This window comes from Eptatretus burgeri, chromosome 14 (assembly GCF_056783735.1).
Source record: "Eptatretus burgeri isolate ZD-2024b chromosome 14, Ebu_testis_v1, whole genome shotgun sequence".
Lineage (NCBI taxonomy): Eukaryota > Metazoa > Chordata > Myxini > Myxiniformes > Myxinidae > Eptatretus > Eptatretus burgeri.
The window spans coordinates 67,722,188-67,739,267 of NC_140974.1; the positions used below are offsets into that span (position 1 = coordinate 67,722,188).

General features: G+C 44.6%; 1 protein-coding gene across 1 annotated transcript in view; it reads left to right on the forward strand.

Annotated features, from left to right (window-relative positions):
- The first annotated feature begins 1,010 nt into the window (after positions 1–1,010).
- The window catches only part of LOC147013518 (galectin-4-like), a 49,826-nt gene continuing 33,756 nt past the window's right edge, over positions 1,011–17,080 (forward strand). Inside the window, exons 1-2 of the mRNA XM_085855376.1 lie at positions 1,011–1,160; positions 12,226–12,335. Coding sequence (XP_085711502.1) covers positions 1,116–1,160; positions 12,226–12,335 — 155 coding nt within the window. The 5' untranslated portion in view covers positions 1,011–1,115. The remainder of the gene's footprint in view (positions 1,161–12,225; positions 12,336–17,080) is intronic.

Below are 17,080 nucleotides of genomic sequence, written 5' to 3' on the forward strand. Positions count from 1 at the left end.
CGGTACCGCAGGACCCAACAAAGGCAGAAACGTACGTCAAATCAATGTGAGATTAAATATACGTGTACTTTTGCTGAAACGAACAACCAAGCAGCTTGGAGAGTGCTCATCAAGTGGCTTAAGCATTCAAGCTAGCACTCCAATGAAACGGTCGATGTGAAACGGCTCCCTTGACACGCAATTGGCAATCACCGAACCGTCATATTAGACATACACCTCCCGGAGATGCCCAAAATGTCACATATGTCCGAAATGGACAAATGAACACTTTTCTCAGAGTCGGAACTGCTTGTAAGTATGACTCTGGAGCTTAAATTCTGTAATTATTTTTAGTTTAAGAGAAACTCGTGGCGAACGCATATGCAGAAATGAAATAAAACAACAAACGCTGACGTCTCCGAGCGTTTATAAGCATTGCAATGTTCCCAGTGATTTGTAGCTATGATGAACAGCTTGTTCCAAGTTGCGGCCTGTTCCAAGTCAGGATATGGTTGAGTAGACCAGAAAACATGGCGGCTTCAGACCCCAGGGAGGTTTCCCAGGAAACGCCTTAAGGCCCCAGACAGCGAGGCGGCCGGGATCGCCTGATGAAGGATATAATTAAATAAGCATTTAATTATCTTCAAAAGGGGTGTTTTAATTAACCCAAACAGCCAATTTTCACTTTTGCACTTCCTTGGAGTTTCCTTAGTATGCATGCAAAGTTTCAGGATGTTAGGTTTTATAGTTTTGGAGTTATAGAGGAGACACACTGACACACACACACGTTGCCTTTTAATAGCATAGATTTCATCAGGCCACTTTGTTAACCGATACAAATAAATGTATCTTCTGCATTTTTGACATTTGAAGTGTTTTTTTTTTGTCATTTTGAATGACCAGGATAGTTACTCATTTCTATTAATGTTATGCGAAATATAACAATGAGCTCAATATTATAATCAAAGAATGTTTGAATATCAAATGAGACCTATTTGCATGAATTGATTCAATCAATTAGTAAGAATAATTTGCGTGTTTAACCTTCACCTCACTCTTTATAAAGCCAGTCGATTGTGGAGCATCAAGTCTTCTAAGGCAAGTGTGTATCATCTTAGTCCCATCAAGAACTCACCATGGCCACTGAAAATAACAACATTAAGATCTACGTTGAAAATCCTGTGAGTACAAATTCCATTGAATAATTTGTGCGCTTTCTTCCTATGTTCACTTACAGTTGTTTTTCAAACACAAACATTTTGCCATGAGACGTTAATTTGCTCCCAGTAGTTTGTTGACAATGTAAAACGCATTACCAAAACTGGAATGGCACTCACTCGGTAGAACACATACCTCTGAAGAGCACATACCTCCACCAGGCTGAACAGGTTACATTTTGTATCCCATTGATAGGCCAGATCTGCTGACTGAACCAAAATCTAATTGGTCTAATATCCTGCTCACAGACAGACAGACAGACAGACAAACAGACAGAGCTGAAAACAACCTCCATCCACCTTCGGTGGTGGAGGTAATTTGATATTTTTCTTTCAAATGCATTTTAAGGCTTTCCGCTTCTACATTCTTTTTCACCAGACAGGTTTCAATAACTGATTTGTTTTGATTATTATTAACAGCAAAACAAATTATTGAAATGTAAAGCAACCATAGCGGAGGCTTTGATGGGCCTCGTGGCCACCTCCTCCGTTTTAGTCCCTTGTAAGTGAACTCAAATAATATTCTTCGAAATATTGATCCGAGTCAATTGTGTGCATCATGAAAATGTCTTTGCAGTGGTTTTTATTTTCCCTAATTTCATTTGGAGGTTATGCAAGATGTATTTTACTTATATAAGGTAAATAAAGTCGTGATGAATGTAAATTGAATATCCGGGTATTTTCTCAAAAGTCGGAGAACGTTTCGCGATCATTTTCCACCATCGAAGCTCTCCAGTCTCTTTCTTTCTTTCTCGATCTCTTTCTACTCTCTCACTCTCTCTCATCCCCTCTCTCTCTCCCACTCGCTCTCTCCCCCTTTCCTTCTCTCCCTTCACTCTCTCTCCCTCCCCCTCCCATCTCTCTATCCCCCCCTCTCTCTGTCCCCCTCCCTCCCCCTCTCTCTCACACCTCTCCCTCTCCCCCCTCTTTCTAACTCTCTATTTCCCCCCCTTTCTCTCTCTTCCCCTCTCTCTCCCTCTCACTCTCTCTTTCTCTCTCCCTCTTTCCAACTCTCTATTCCCCCCCTTCCTCTCACTCTCTCTTTCTCTCTCCCTCTTTCCAACTCTCTATTCCCCCCCCCCCTTTCTCTCTCTCTCTCTCTCTCCCTCTCACTCTCTCTTTCTCTCTCCCTCTTTCCAACTCTCTATTCCCCCCCTTCCTCTCACTCTCTCTTTCTCTCTCCCTCTTTCCAACTCTCTATTCCTCTCTCTCTCTCTCTCTCTCTCTCTCTCTCTCTCTCTCTCTCTCTCTCTCTCTCTCTCTCTCTCTCTCTCTCTCTCTCTCCCTCTCTCTCTCTCTCTCTCTCTCTCTCTCTCTCTCTCTCTCCCTCTCTCTCTCTCTCTCTCTCTCTCTCTCTCTCTCTCTCTCTCTCTCTCTCTCTCTCTCTCTCTCTCTCTCTCTCTCTCTCTCTCTCTCTCTCTCTCTCTCTCTCTCTCTCTCTCCGCCCCACTTTATTCACCAGTCAGTAAAGCGACGGGTTTTATTTGCTAGTAACGAAAATAAACCAAAGGGTGAGAATGTGAAGTGAGGTGAAACTAAATCCTAATTTGAGAGGTCTCCACCCAGCCACAAAAACAGACAAGGCAAAAGATGAAAATAAAAGAAATTCCTCCCTTTATTGCCGGCACTCAGCTTGTGTCCATAGATGACCTTTAGGAGCCTCACAGTCATCCAACTGCGTAGCCACTGCGTGCGAAATGCACAAGAAAATGGCGCCAAGTCGCTCCTCGCAGCCACATCCATGAGGTAATGCATGCCATTTATGCACGGCCACATATTTTGTTACAAACTCCAAACTCGGGGATCAAATTAAACGTTGTGTGGGGAGTAACATAAGCTATGTGTCCTCACGTGGTGGTGTGGGAGGTTGGGGGGGGGGGGGTAATTGGGAGGCATAAATAATAATCGCTGTAAATGTGTCCCATGTAGACCCACCTGCTGGTGATGGCAAAGGGTGTAACAATTTCGTTTTTTACCTGGGCAGCACCGAGTTTAAAGCACTATTCGCACAGGTAAATTTGTCCTTCTTCCCATCTCCCACCCGCCCCCCCCCCCCAAAAAAAAAACGGGGTGGCTTGTCAAAGCCTGTAATCGTCTGTGAGACATTTCTCGTGGTAAGAGACATCAAGACGAATGGGGAGAATACAAAAGTGGGGAGCAGGACATGAGGATGGGGATGGGGAGAGGTTAATACACTTTATGTATGAGTAAATTTGTCTTCCTTTCCTTCTTCTCACCCAAAATTTTTGGCAAACAGGGCGACTAATTGATCTGTCAACAGAGAGATGGGTAGGCTCTGCTAGTAAACTATACCGATACTTGGTGGCGTGCATACTTCCGCCAGGCTGAACAGTTCACATTCTGTACCCCACTGATACATCTGAAAGGCCGGATCAGGATGGTTTGTCCATGTTATTACCTCTGCATGCCTGGCGTTAGCTTAATAGTTAGGGTGGTGGGCCTGGGATCCTAGAATCCTGAGTTCAAATCCCCCTTGGCTGTTGAATTAATACAAGGTGGGGTTGACTCTGACTGTCATCCTTTCGAGGTCGGCAAAATGAGTGCCAGCTTGCAGGTATACTGTGTTGGAGTGGAAACCTGTCCAGGGTTGTGCCCAATAGCCAAGGAGACTGCTTAAGCAGCACCAACGCTCTGCACAGAGCATGGTCCCGATGGATGGATGGATGGATGGATTACCTCTGCCACCGAAGGTGAAGTTGGTTATGTTTTCACCCCTCTCTGTCTGTTGGGTCGCCGAAATAGGTGACCGTTATTGTCAGTAATTGTCTGTTTGTTTGTTTGTTTGTCATCGGCATAATTGGTAGTAAACGTGGGCCGATTTTGACAAAACTCGGGTGGTAGGTACATCGTATGACCTAGCGCTTTGGAAATTGCGATGGTTGCTCGGGACGCTTTGGTTCCCTAGCAACAGCCGAAAAACCTTCAATAATCGGTACCGTTCACGCAAAAGCTCCTTGACGGTTGAACCGAATCGAATGAATCTTTACATGCTTACAGACCGTAATGAGTACTACAACTTTGCTCATTTGCATAATGACCTATCTCGAGTAGGTCAGGGGTCAAAGGTCATTAAGTGCATTTTTTTCGGCTAAATTACCATTCAAGGCACCGTTGCTCCTACATGGATTAACCGATACGAATGAAAGTTCATAGGTATAGTAATCAATGAGTACTACAACTTTGCTTCAGGACATATTGACCTATCTCGGCTAGGTCAGGGGTCAAAGGTCAATGAGTGCATTTTTCGGGCAAAATGACCATTCAAATCCCCCTTGCTCCTACACGGGTTAACCGATACGAATGAAAGTTGATAGGTACAGAGTACTCAATGGGTACAACAACTTTGCTTCAGGACATATTAACCTATCTCGGCTAAGTCAGGGGTCAAAAGTCAATGAGTGCATTGTTCAGGAAAAATGACCATTCAAAGCCCCCTTGCTCATACATGGGTTAACCGATTCGATTGCAATTTCGTAAGTACTTAGTACTAGATTAACTCAGATCAGGGGTCAAAGGTCATCGAATGCTTGGCGACCCATGGCCGCCTACCGGCTTGTTTGTTTGTCTGCCTGTCTGTGTGCAGGATATCTCAAAAAGTTGTGGACGGATTTGGATTAAACTTGGTGGACAGGTTGGGTGTGTGACCACGACGAATTGATTCGATTTGGGTGAAGATCTGGATACGAGAATTATTTAATATATAAAGTGATTCTAAACCATTGAGAGATAGGGCCAAAAACGTTATAGTACTGTATAGGATGATATTTCAAAAACTTATTTGGCCCGATATGTTCTCGTGAATCAGTCATTAGGTGGCGGAGGTATGCGCTCTGCCGAGTGCCTTTCTAGTTTACTGTGGAAATTTCGGTCTTTAGGGAGTCCCAAAATGGCGGCCGCGTGGCCTCATCAGCAAATTGACTCTCATCGGCCAGTAGTTCTTCCACATTATAGAGCTCAGTGGTTGAATCCCTCCCTGCGCTCCCACCCATGATGTCCAGGGGTGTGTTCCATTGACAATCAGCTGGCAGAACACTTGGCAAGTGGCTTAAGCACTCCAACAAAACGGTTGATAAGATTTATCGCTTGGCAAGCGATAGTGAGTTGATTGGTTATGGAACACACCTCTGGTGTCCTAACCAAGTCTGTCATGTGCCGCAAGAAAAAGGTCCTCAGAAGTGAAGATAGATCATAGATGCAGCAATTTTGCCACCCCGCAAAAAGTTCAATGCAGCGTCTTTTACATCAGCATATCTAACACGTCACCTTACGTCTTTGTGCCTGTTGTTGGTGTCCTTCATGATGTCCCTAAAAAACGGTAAGTTTCCTGTTTGGAATAATTGTACACTGCTCCTTTCCAATCACATATCCAGGCGATGCATGACACCATCACCTGGCACCGAAGGAAGGGAGTACTCAGTTTTTACTCCGTTTTCTTGTTTGCTTGTTTGTCCGGGCAATATCTCAGCCATCCATTGAGCTAGGAAGCTGAAATTTGGGGGCAAAGGTGAAGATGTGCTTTGGCAAAAAGGTTATTTTTCATTTTTGGATTGATCAATCAATTGATTAATTACTTAATTATTATCGATTTATTTATTACTTATTTATTTTATTTCTCATCCTGGCAATATCTCAGGCACATTTTGAGCTCGGAAGCTGATATTTGGACATGACAGTGACGAAGTGATTTGGCTGTAAAGAGTATTTTTGATTTATTCATTCATCAATTAATTGATTACTTCATTATTATCGATTTATTCGTTGCTTATTCATTTTATTTTTCATCCTGGCAATATCTCCAACACCTTTTGAGCTAGAAAGTTGATATTTTCATGAGACACTGACCAAGTGATTTGATCATGAAGAGTATTTTTGATTTATTGATTAATTAATTAATTGATTAAATATTTTCTTTCTTGCTTTCACGGCAATATCTCAGTCATTCTTTAAGCTAGGAAGATGAAATTTGGGTAAAAAAGTGAAGATGTTCTTTGGCAAAAATAGTGTTTTATATTTTTTGATGCATCAATTAATTGATCAATTACTTAATTATTATCGATTTATTAATTACTTATTTATTTTATTTCTCATCTGGGCAATATCTCAGGCATCTTTTGAGCTAGGAAGCTGATATTTGGACATGACACTGATCAAGTGATTTGGCTATAAAGGAAATTTTTGATTTATTGATTCATCAATTAATTGATTAATTGTTTTCTTTCTTGCTTGACTGGGTGATACCTCAGCTATCCTTTGAGCAAGAAAGCTGAAATTTGGGGACAAAAGTGAAGATGTCAGGTCAGCTCAAGTGTGAGAGCATGCACCAGAGCAGCACGATGCTGCGTCCACTTTCCGCCGGAACTCCAGGGGCCTCCGTCAAGCCATCCCTCAGGAAGATGCCTGGCCTGTCCCCATCTCCTTGCGATGCTGATCAACCTGCTGCAACCACGAGACACGAGGTCAGCCCGTTGGACTCTTCCACTCACGAAGCTCCCTCACTGAGAGAACCTGGTGAGCAGGATCAGCGTCAGGAAAATGAGCCACATGTCCATACAGCCCCAGCAGACGCTCACTGACTATGCAGGTAAAAAATCTCATTTGAGTCTCTCTCAGCAACTGCTCATTGGACACAAAGTCCGAGCAGCAATAGCCAAGGATTCTCCAAAGAGACCTGGTACCAAAGGAATGAAGTTTCCATCTCAGATCCCTGGCCAGATTCCAAGTCTCACATCTGTAGAGCAGACCGGAAGCACCAAGAACCTGAAGACTCGGACTTTCGTCCTCCCGTACAGGTACCGGCAGCACCACACCCCATGATCTAGTGAATCCATGACTCCCCAGGCCCGATCCAGACGTCTGTTAACCTCTGACTCATAGTCAGCAGAGACATGAATATCACTGCCAAGGAAAGTGAATCTCTCCGTGACCTCAACATCCTCGCCACAAACAGGTACAGACAGGAAAGCAGCATCCAAGATGTCATTGAAAGCCTGGATCTTAGTGTTGATCGAGGAAACCCGTAATCCCAGCGGCTCCGACTCCTCCTTCAGCACCTAGAAGGCCCCCAAAAGGATATCTAAAGTCTCCGCAAAGATGACTGCATCACCTGCGAAATCAAAGTCAGAGATCTTGACATTCACAAACGAAGCAACACAGCTTGATCTCTCCGACATCCTCCCCATAATCCAGTCCATACAAGTACTGAAAAGTGTGGGGGCCAGTACACACCCATGATTAACTCCAGTAACAACTGGAAATAAGTCAAATGGTATCACCACATCTCACAGCACTCTCAGTACCAGAGTATAGTTCATACATCAGATTAATCAGTTTTGGTGGCACCCCACGAAGACCAAGAATCCTCCAGAGGGCATCCCAATTCATTAAATCAAACACTTTACAGAGATCAACATGTGCTGCAAGCAGCCCCTGCTGAAACTCTCGCCTGCATTCAGTGAGGATGCGAAGAGCAAGGATACAGTCAATCGTTGACCTCTTTGGTGTAAAGCTTGACTGCTCCAGACGCTGTTGTTCAAGCAGATGATGGCGAACCCAATCAAGAATTATCCGAGCAAAGACCTTGTCCGGCACTGAGAGCAGCGTCACCCCTCGGAAGTTGTTGCAGTCTTAGCGATCACCCTTGCCTTTCCAGAGAGGGACAACAAGGCCCTCTTCCAGTCAGATGGGATGATGCCTGTGTTCCAGGCAGAGCACAGAACTGCATGCAATGACATAAGTACAGCATTTCCACCAGCCTTGAAAAGTGCAGCATGGATGCCACAGATCCCAAGAGCTTTACTCCATTTCAACTGGTTCATCGCAGCCTGTGTTTCCACAAACGAAGGTGGACCACAGTTGATTGGAGGGTCAGCAATAGAGATTGTTCCACCACTGACATCCAACTTGACAGCTGGTGGATCAGCCTGGTACAACCACTCAAATTAACCGGCCCAGCGGGCCTTCACTTTGGACTCCTCTGTCAAGAGCCTACCACCCTCCGCTCTAACTGCAGTACACCGAGGGATAGGATTGGAGGAAGGGGATGCGCAAATTCCCCTGTAAGCAGGACGAGAATCACTTGACCACAAGTGATGCTATACTCACTCACAGATTTCTTGCACAGATGCCTCCTTGTCCACCCTTAGCTCACGTACAGTTTTACACCTCAACTCCCTGAACAGCTCAGCTCTGCCATTAAGCCTGGCCCTGTGACTCTGGTCAATGGTATCCAGTGCCCCAAGAGACAAAATTCTTCTTTCCAAGAAGACATCTACCAGTAACATCAAGGATGATGGTCTTGAAGACACTCCACATCTCTTCACTATCCCCTAAAGCACCCAGACCCCCTAAATCTCCACTCTGCCTGTTCGCAAACTCCTCACCTAACCTCTCATCCTTGAGCTTGCCAACATCCAGCCAAGGCTAGGATGGTGCCATTCTCGTGGATTTAAGGTGCAACTTCAGAGTTGCTCCACAAACCTGTAGTCACTGTTGAAGAACTGAGCACTCTGGTAGACCCTGCAGTTCTGGATCATCCTCCAGCGACCATCAATGAGCAGAGGTCAATCTCCTTTGCCACACCACCAGCGTTGGAATACCAAGTCCAGAAATGAGCTTGTGGGTGCTGAAACCATGAACCAGCCATGCTAAGTCCATGTTTTCTTGCAAAGTCAAGGAACTTGGTGCTCTTCTGGTTACAGTTCCAGATCCATGGGGACAAATACACGTCTCGTAACCATCCCTATCAGTTCCAGTCAATGCATTGAAATCCCTCAAGACTAGACGTGTATCTCGCCTGTACAGTGTGGTCCTGATGGATGGATCCGCAATGAGCCACTTTAAGCTCAGTAATCTCGTGATTTTCTCCATCGAGCATGAACTAACTGACGGAATTGACTTTGAAGCTGTTATAAGACAGCTTCAAAGTCAATTGACTCAGCTGGTTTGCCTCACTGAAGGCTTGGAAGAGGTGAACCAGACCATCACAACAACAACCATGATTAGTAGGCCACTGACCATTTAGAAAGTTGGATATTTGAGATCTCACCCTGAGCATCATTTTTTCCTCGAAACATGACAGAACCTGCCCCTGTCCTTGTTTCTCAAGGCTGTGTGGGGTATGGTGTTTTATGAACTCTCAAGTTTTTTCAGGTATATCTTTCTGAACCTTGTCCTTGTAAATATTATATATCTTGCTGATCCAGAGTGAAAAGTATATAAGTGGCCTAAAGTCAATCTCTCTTTATCGAGTGCAGCCTGTGGCTGCTGGTTGCATCATTGGTTGGGATGTGGCTTTGCCGCTGATGCAGTGTCCCCCTTACCAGTACACTGCTCATTTTGCCGACCTCGGAAAAATGACAGGCTGAGTCAACCTCCTGGTGTATTTTAATTCAGCGGCCAACGAGGCTTGAACTCAGGACCCTAGGATCCCAAGCTGCCACCCTAACCACCAAGCCAACACCAGACTTTCCGAAAATCAATAATTTGGGGTTTCATGCCTATTAGGGGAGATCACAGCAAAATGAACCACCGGAGCAAAGTAGTCGACTGGTTCCTCACCAAGTGATGCCTCATCTGGTGGAAACATTGTCAACTATAATAGCATGGTGACCACCATATTTTTGATGTTGGAAAATACATGCTCATGAGATAGAATGACTTTCATATAAATAAACCATTGGGGTTATATTACAAACACATGATTTATGAATCATAGGCCTCTAATGTGAATGGCATTGATGCGTGAAGCCTTTGCCAGTTTCACTAAACCATCATTTCTGTGTTTTTACTCCCCCCCCCCCCCTTTCCTTGCCACCACCTTTAAGGTCCGGACTAAAGTCTGATAATTTTGTGATTGTACATGTCTATTACCAAAATTCAACCATATATTTTGTCATTACATATGGGCCTCACTTCACACGAGATCAATTTTAATAATGTAATCCAAATTCTGTGGTGTTTAATAAACAAATCCACTATGATCTGGCAAAATACTGTTGCGGGCCGGGGACCGGTGGCGAGAACAACCGCTAGGTGGGGGAAGTTACGTTGCCTCCCACCAGACTCCTGGAATTGTAGGCCGTCGCTCACAGATAATTTCATGAGGCGGTGGGTCGCTTAACCAACCGTGGATGCCAATACCTCCACCGCGTAGCGTAGGGTCTTTTTGTCTAGAACCAATTTACCTAATTAACCACGCGGTGTCATCTACTGGGGAACCACGCCCTCAGTACATCTTTCCCGAACCGGATCACTCTTCCAACTAACAACTACCAACTACCTTTCCGGTTCGGAACTACCAAGAACGTACCGGCCAGAATGAATAGATTATTATCGGGGATAAGACCCGGCTAAACATAGATCCGAACTATGCTGGACCAATGAAGGAAAAGACGAAAACGAACTGGGAACATTTCTACAATAATTTATTTACAATAAAGCAAGGAAAGTTATGTGATCCAGGTAACAGGTTTATTGGGGATGTTATGCAGGGGAAGATGAGAGAAAGATGCAGTGTGACAATTTTACAGCAACTTATAAAGCAGACACAGAGCAGACTTGTCGTGAGAATAATACAGGCAAGATTTACAAGGTTCGAATAACTTATACAGTTCTACTTAATGGACGGCGCCACACACTCAGACAAAATAAACCCATTTGAAGGCAAAGGACTTTTGTAGCCAGGGAGGGAGGGAGGGAGTTGAGGTCGAGTTCTTGGTACCTGAGTTCCGGGGAAAGGGATGCTCCGTGGTGCGGCACCTGACAATGGTCACGCAGCTCGGCCCACAGCCGCACGTGTGGAGTTCGTGCGTGTGTGGAATCCAAGGCAGCCAGGATCATTGAGTATCTCTCACGATGAGGCAGAGTCTTTGGGTCCCTCACTCTCACTCTCAACGAATGACCCCCAAATAACTCCTTGGATCCACCACAGATCTTTCTTTAAAAGATCCTGGTCTGGGACAGGATTCGGGCTTCCAAGCGTCTGTTGCAGTTTCGCATATTTTCCAGACTACCAAAGAACTCATATCAAGACTCCAGCACAGAACGAACTGTCTCAGCACTTCATGAACTCTCCGAACTCCAAGCACTCCACCCTGAAGATGGTGTCGTAATTTATCAATCTCCCTCAGTGGGGAGGGGCCTTGGTGAAACTGACGTCACTGCCCGCCTTGATTGGACAAGGCTTCCATGGGTCCGCCCTTTCTGGGTGGGGTTTCAGCCATCCTGGGAAGCCCGCCCCCTCCACACGTGCGGACTCACCAAAAAGGAACTACTAAGAGGATTTTGCCTCGGACAGCGAGTCGCTGGTTATGCGAGCAGGTGAACATGCGGTTGTTCAGCCCACGCACGAGTAGCAAGCGAGAGGATGGGCAAGTAGGCAGAGGGTACCGTGGGTTGCCGTGGATTTGCCTTTGCAATGAAATGGAGTGGGGATATAAAGATTTATTAATCTAACTAAAAAAAAAAACATCACAACGCACCCCTTTAATTCCCCACTAAACACAAGGAAAGGATCTGTCTACACATATACTAAATGGAATAACTGACTTGGGACACCTGTATGTTGTATGCATATGGTTCCTAGAACCGTAACAATATTATGAATAGGTGTCCACAGTCATCCTTGACCATGTTGTGGAACGTTGGCTGAGGCCCTCGCTACTTTTTTTTTTCTTCCACCTCACTTTTTCACCTTTATTTGCATTTAAATTTGTTTTCTCCCCAACCGCTTGAGCAGTTGACACAAAACTTTCAACATAGGAGTGTCTACCCATGGAGAATTTTTTTCACAAAGTTACATGATGATTGGTTGGAAAATGTGGCTGGTGTTACAAAAAGTCTGTTTTCTGTAGGCATGGGTTACAGGGTGTCTCACAGGTCAGGAATAAACGGTCTTGACATTGTTTTGCTCGGCTTGGCCGAATTATCATTTCCCAATATAATAAATCTTGGATGTACAGGTAATTTTTCATGAAAATGGTCACTTTGCCCTGTTCTCCCCTGCCCGAAGCCCACGCCATTCATCCGTACGATCGTTGGTTACCTGTGTGATGGCACGGTCATTGAAGTTGGAGGAGTGATGCGCTATGACTGCAAACCTCCACCTAACAAGAGCAACAGGTGAAATTTCATTCATGATTTACTTAATCCTGACATTTCAATTCAGCCACCCCTTTAGCTAAATTTCGGAATCTCTTTTAAAGATCCACAGGAAAGCTCTGATTTCTCAATATCTGCAAAAGCATCCCTTAATATTACAATGCTAATGATAAGCATGCATTCAGGAGCATCCTTCTTTCCTCTTCCATTAATTTATACATAAAACATATGAGGCCCCTTGCAAGAAACTTCAACACAAGGCCTTGCAAGGCCAGGAGACCCATTAACGTTTTTACTCCGATTGCCAACGTATGGCTGTCTGTCCGTGCTCTATCCTTTTTTAATGCTGAGCATCAAGCAGGGAAGCAGCATGAACCATTTTAAAGTCTTTGGTATGACTCGCTCTGGGTTCAAACCACCAACCTCCCAGAGTCATAGCGGATACACTAGCTATTACACCGTCCAGTCTGGTATACTGTCCTATTTATGGGCTTTTAAAAAAAAACTCTTAATGCCTACTTCGGATCTTACTTATAATCTAAGTGCCAGCTGCCTTCATGAAATGCTCAGCAGACCCAGTCTGGTATACAACTAACGAGAAAAGGTTTCTGCATTAACTGGACAGTTGGATGCCAAAAGCAGCCAGCACCGTACAGGGCCCATAAAGAGAGAGATAGAGAGATAAAGAGATAGAGGAGGGGTAGAGGGGAAGAGAGGGGAGAGATAGATCAGAATTCCTTCAGCTTATCGAGTGCTCATTTCAAATACCGTTTGCATCATCAGCCAAGGCACCATCTATCATGGAAATTTGACCCTTAAGTCGCAGAACCCCGCTAAATTTGGGGCACCACAACCTTCATGGTGTTTGAAGGTCATCCGATCAGAGAGAGAGAGAGAGAGAGAGAGAGAGAGAGAGAGAGAGAGAGAGAGAGAGAGAGAGAGAGAGAGAGAGAGAGAGAGAGAGAGAGAGAGAGAGAGAGAGAGAGAGAGAGAGAGAGAGAGAGAGAGAGAGAGAGAGAGAAAGAGAGAAAGAGAGAGAGGGGGGGGAGATCGATGGATGGAGATGATCCTTAGTTGCCAAAACGTGTGAGCAAAACACTGATCTTTTGTGCATGGATAGTGTCAATTGAGTGGAAAAGTGATCACAACAAAAAGAGGAGGGGAGCAAGAGGGTGAAGAACGTTGGGTGAATACAACTTTTGGGCAAAACCAGTACTTCACCCCCCCACTTCTGGTAAATGATGCCAAACACGGATTTTAACCTTATAGCGAACGCAGTGAGCTTCATACTTAACGCGTGCACATGAGAGAATAGGAAACAACAACAACAACAACAACACAATACCCCCTGGCTATTTGGAATCCGTGTCGTTAGCTATGACCTTTTGCTTCTGGTTGTTTTTAAACGCTGTGCGGTGTATAAACACGATTGGGTTTTATTTCTATCATGTGAATATTACTTAATGCGTGCACATGAGAGAATAGGAAACAACAAAAACAACACAATGCCCTGCCAATTGTGAATCCGTGTCGTTGCCTATGACCCTTTTGCTTCCGTTTTTGTTTTGTTTCTGGTTTTTTTTGTTTCCGGTTTTTGTCATGGGGAATGATGCATGCCGGGAGATAAAGGCATCGTCGGAGACATGAAATACCCAAATAATATCAAACATGGTGTATATTTCCTCCACTGATTTTAATAAAGATATCTCCCGCATCATCAAAAAATAATTTTTAATCATGATTTACGTTATTTGATCGCTGATTCCGAATCCAGGCCGAAGTAACCGGAAATTGCGTATACAGTTGTGAACAAGTTATAGGTAAAGTCAGAAGCGAATGTAAGAAGAATTCTACGTTCACTTCTAGTATTTAATTTTGCAGATGAGATCCTGTTCTAGGTGGTGTAGTTGGCGTTGTGAAGGTAATGTTGAGGAATTTTTTTTTTTTCAGATGAGATCCTGTTCTAGTCAGTGTAGTTGTCGTTGTGAGGGTGATGTTGGTTCTAATATATTTTTTCATAGCAAAAAGACGGTTTAATTTGATATATTTAAGAAGTGAATGTACGAAGAATTCTACGTTCGCTTCTCGGCTTTGCCTATTCCATATTATTCAACATTAAATGAATTGAAAATGCCAGTGTTGCCCCAAACATATGTTAAAGGCAAATATACCTGAACGCCGTTTGTCTTGAATCAAATAATGGTGTTTTTTTTTTTTCTCCCCACACACTCAAGTCTCCTCTCCACGTTGTTTAGGTCATGTGGAGGTGGGTCGGTTCGTTCAGTTTCGTTGTGCAGATCACCAATCTAAACGAAATTCACCCTGTACATTCATGACAACACACCATTGAAATTCCTACTTGTTTCCATATGCACAAGCTGACACACCGACAGTTATTACCATTTGAAATTACCGCAGTGAAGTGGGCATGGTGTGCTTCGAATCGCGGAGGAAACGACCAGGAAACAACAAATCAAGATGGCGGCGCCCATGGTTGTCGTGTGATTGAGTGATTTTTGGTCTTTCAACAACCAAATATGCATTGTTTCATACACTTGGGCGCGGAGGATGATGAAAAAGTGATGCAATTCACGGATAAGAGCTGGCGTAAGGTATGCGAGTGTGTGAAGGTTTGGTGCGACGCCACAGATAGTGAAACTATCAACAAATGCCGTTTGCTGGCTGATTAAATTATGAAACTGCTGCCAATGACTGATCCTCCTGCGGATGCCGGCCGTCACCGGTTCTGCTATGCGTCGTTTTGTAACAAGGATCATATAAAACGCACTGAAGCCAGGAAAAGGAAATCAGAAGCCAGCACTACTGCAGTTTCTGCGAGAGCTAGTGAGGTGGTGGGTGGACTCGAAGAAGAGGGGCACTCATACCACAAAATACGTAGAAAATCCCTCAGAACCTCTGTAGAAAGGGTGGCTGGCAAATCAGCTCGTGTACTGCCAAGAATTTGTATCATATGCCAGAAAAAAGACAAATTCATCCGTGTCAAAGGAAAATCTCAACGTGATCAGTTGTCCCTGGCAGAAACACAGGATGAAGGAAAGCTGAGGCAAACTGCTGAGGAGAGGAGAGATGAACGTGATGTGAGAATAATGACAACTATAAAGGATAAAGACTGTGTGGCGCTGGAAGTTTGTTATCACCGTAAATGTTAAGAGTTTGTGAATGACACATACCAGAGACAGAGTGAAAGTAAACTCCAAACTCAGAAAGTGAACTTTGACTCAGCATTTGACATTTTCTGTGATAAAGTAATCCAGGTAAGACTCATTGATGAAAAGCAATCTATACATATGAAGAAGTTGTGTGAGATGTTCAATGACCTACTCAGAGTATGCGAAGGTCAGGATAAGGCCAACGACCAGGCAACAAGACTGAAGAAAAGACTGCAGGAACGGTACCCAGACATGATTTTCTATCGTCCACCAAAAATGTCTGAGAGCGAAGTGGTGAACATGAAGGACATTGATATTGGTTCCATTGCTCAGGCTGCTGTTGTAGACAGTAGCTCTATAACAGAAACAGAGTCAACTACAGAGGATGAAGTCAGCCAGGTTCCACAGCAGGGTGACTCAGGCCTCAATTTACATGTTCTATACTCGGGAGCACTCATGGTGAGGGATGACCTGAACAAACACCAAAGTGTGGACATTACATGGCCACCACTTGCTCCTGACTTCAACATTTCAAATGCTGAAAGGGCCATCCCTGTTGCATTGTACAACCTTGTTGCATGGATAGCGGGCCTGTCAGATGAGCCAATCATGGAGAAATTTGTGGAACTCCCACGGCATATTCATCTGAAAATGCTCTCTGTTCTTCAAGACGTTGTTTCTATAGCGTCAAGGGGTCAGACGTTTACTCCGAAGTCCTATGCCTTGGGCCTGACTGTGAAACATTGGACTGGTTCTACTCGACTGTTAGGACTGCTCAACAAGCTTGGGCATTGTGTCTCAGTCAGTACTACACAGGCGTTGGAAACTGCGTTGGCACTGTTGCAGATTGATCAGGAGGGAGAACTGCCCTCAAACTGCCTCAGAAATGTACCGACAATATTTATGTACGACAACATCGATTTCAGTGAGGAGACCCTCACCGGTCATGGGACCACTCACCACACCAATGGATTGATGATACAAGACCCTCTGAGTCAATTCAGCACGCTCGTCCAGTGACTCCAATTAGCCGTAGTCAGCAGTCATTAGTTGGTAACATGCCACCCATTCTCAAGTATGGTGGCGGGAAAAGGCAAGGGACCACAGCCTTTTACAGTTGTGACATTGACATCAGTCCGTCACAAGAGGACAGGCTATCGCTGGATGTGCTCTATTACACAATGAAAACGGTCCAGAAAACGGACAGGCGGTTGCCGACATGGACTGGGAACAACACCCTCCTTCGTCGGGATGAAGACTTGACCAAGTCGGCCATCATCTACCTTCCCGTGATCAGGCATCACCCACGGAACTGGACAACGTTTACACGGTCCTACGCCAAAGCATCGATATGGCTGATAAAGTGGAACGTGAAGAAATAGTTCTAGTCTTCGACCTTGCGATCTACAGTAAGGCGCAGGAGATTCGTTGGTTGCACCCGGAGTTGACAGAAAGGTTGGTAATTTGTATCGGCGAATTTCACCAACTCATGAGCTTCCTTGGCGTGATCGGCAAAAGATTCAGAGATGCAGGTCTGCTCGACCTCATAATAGAGTCTGGTATTGTCGCTCAGCATTCTGCAAATTCAGGAATAAA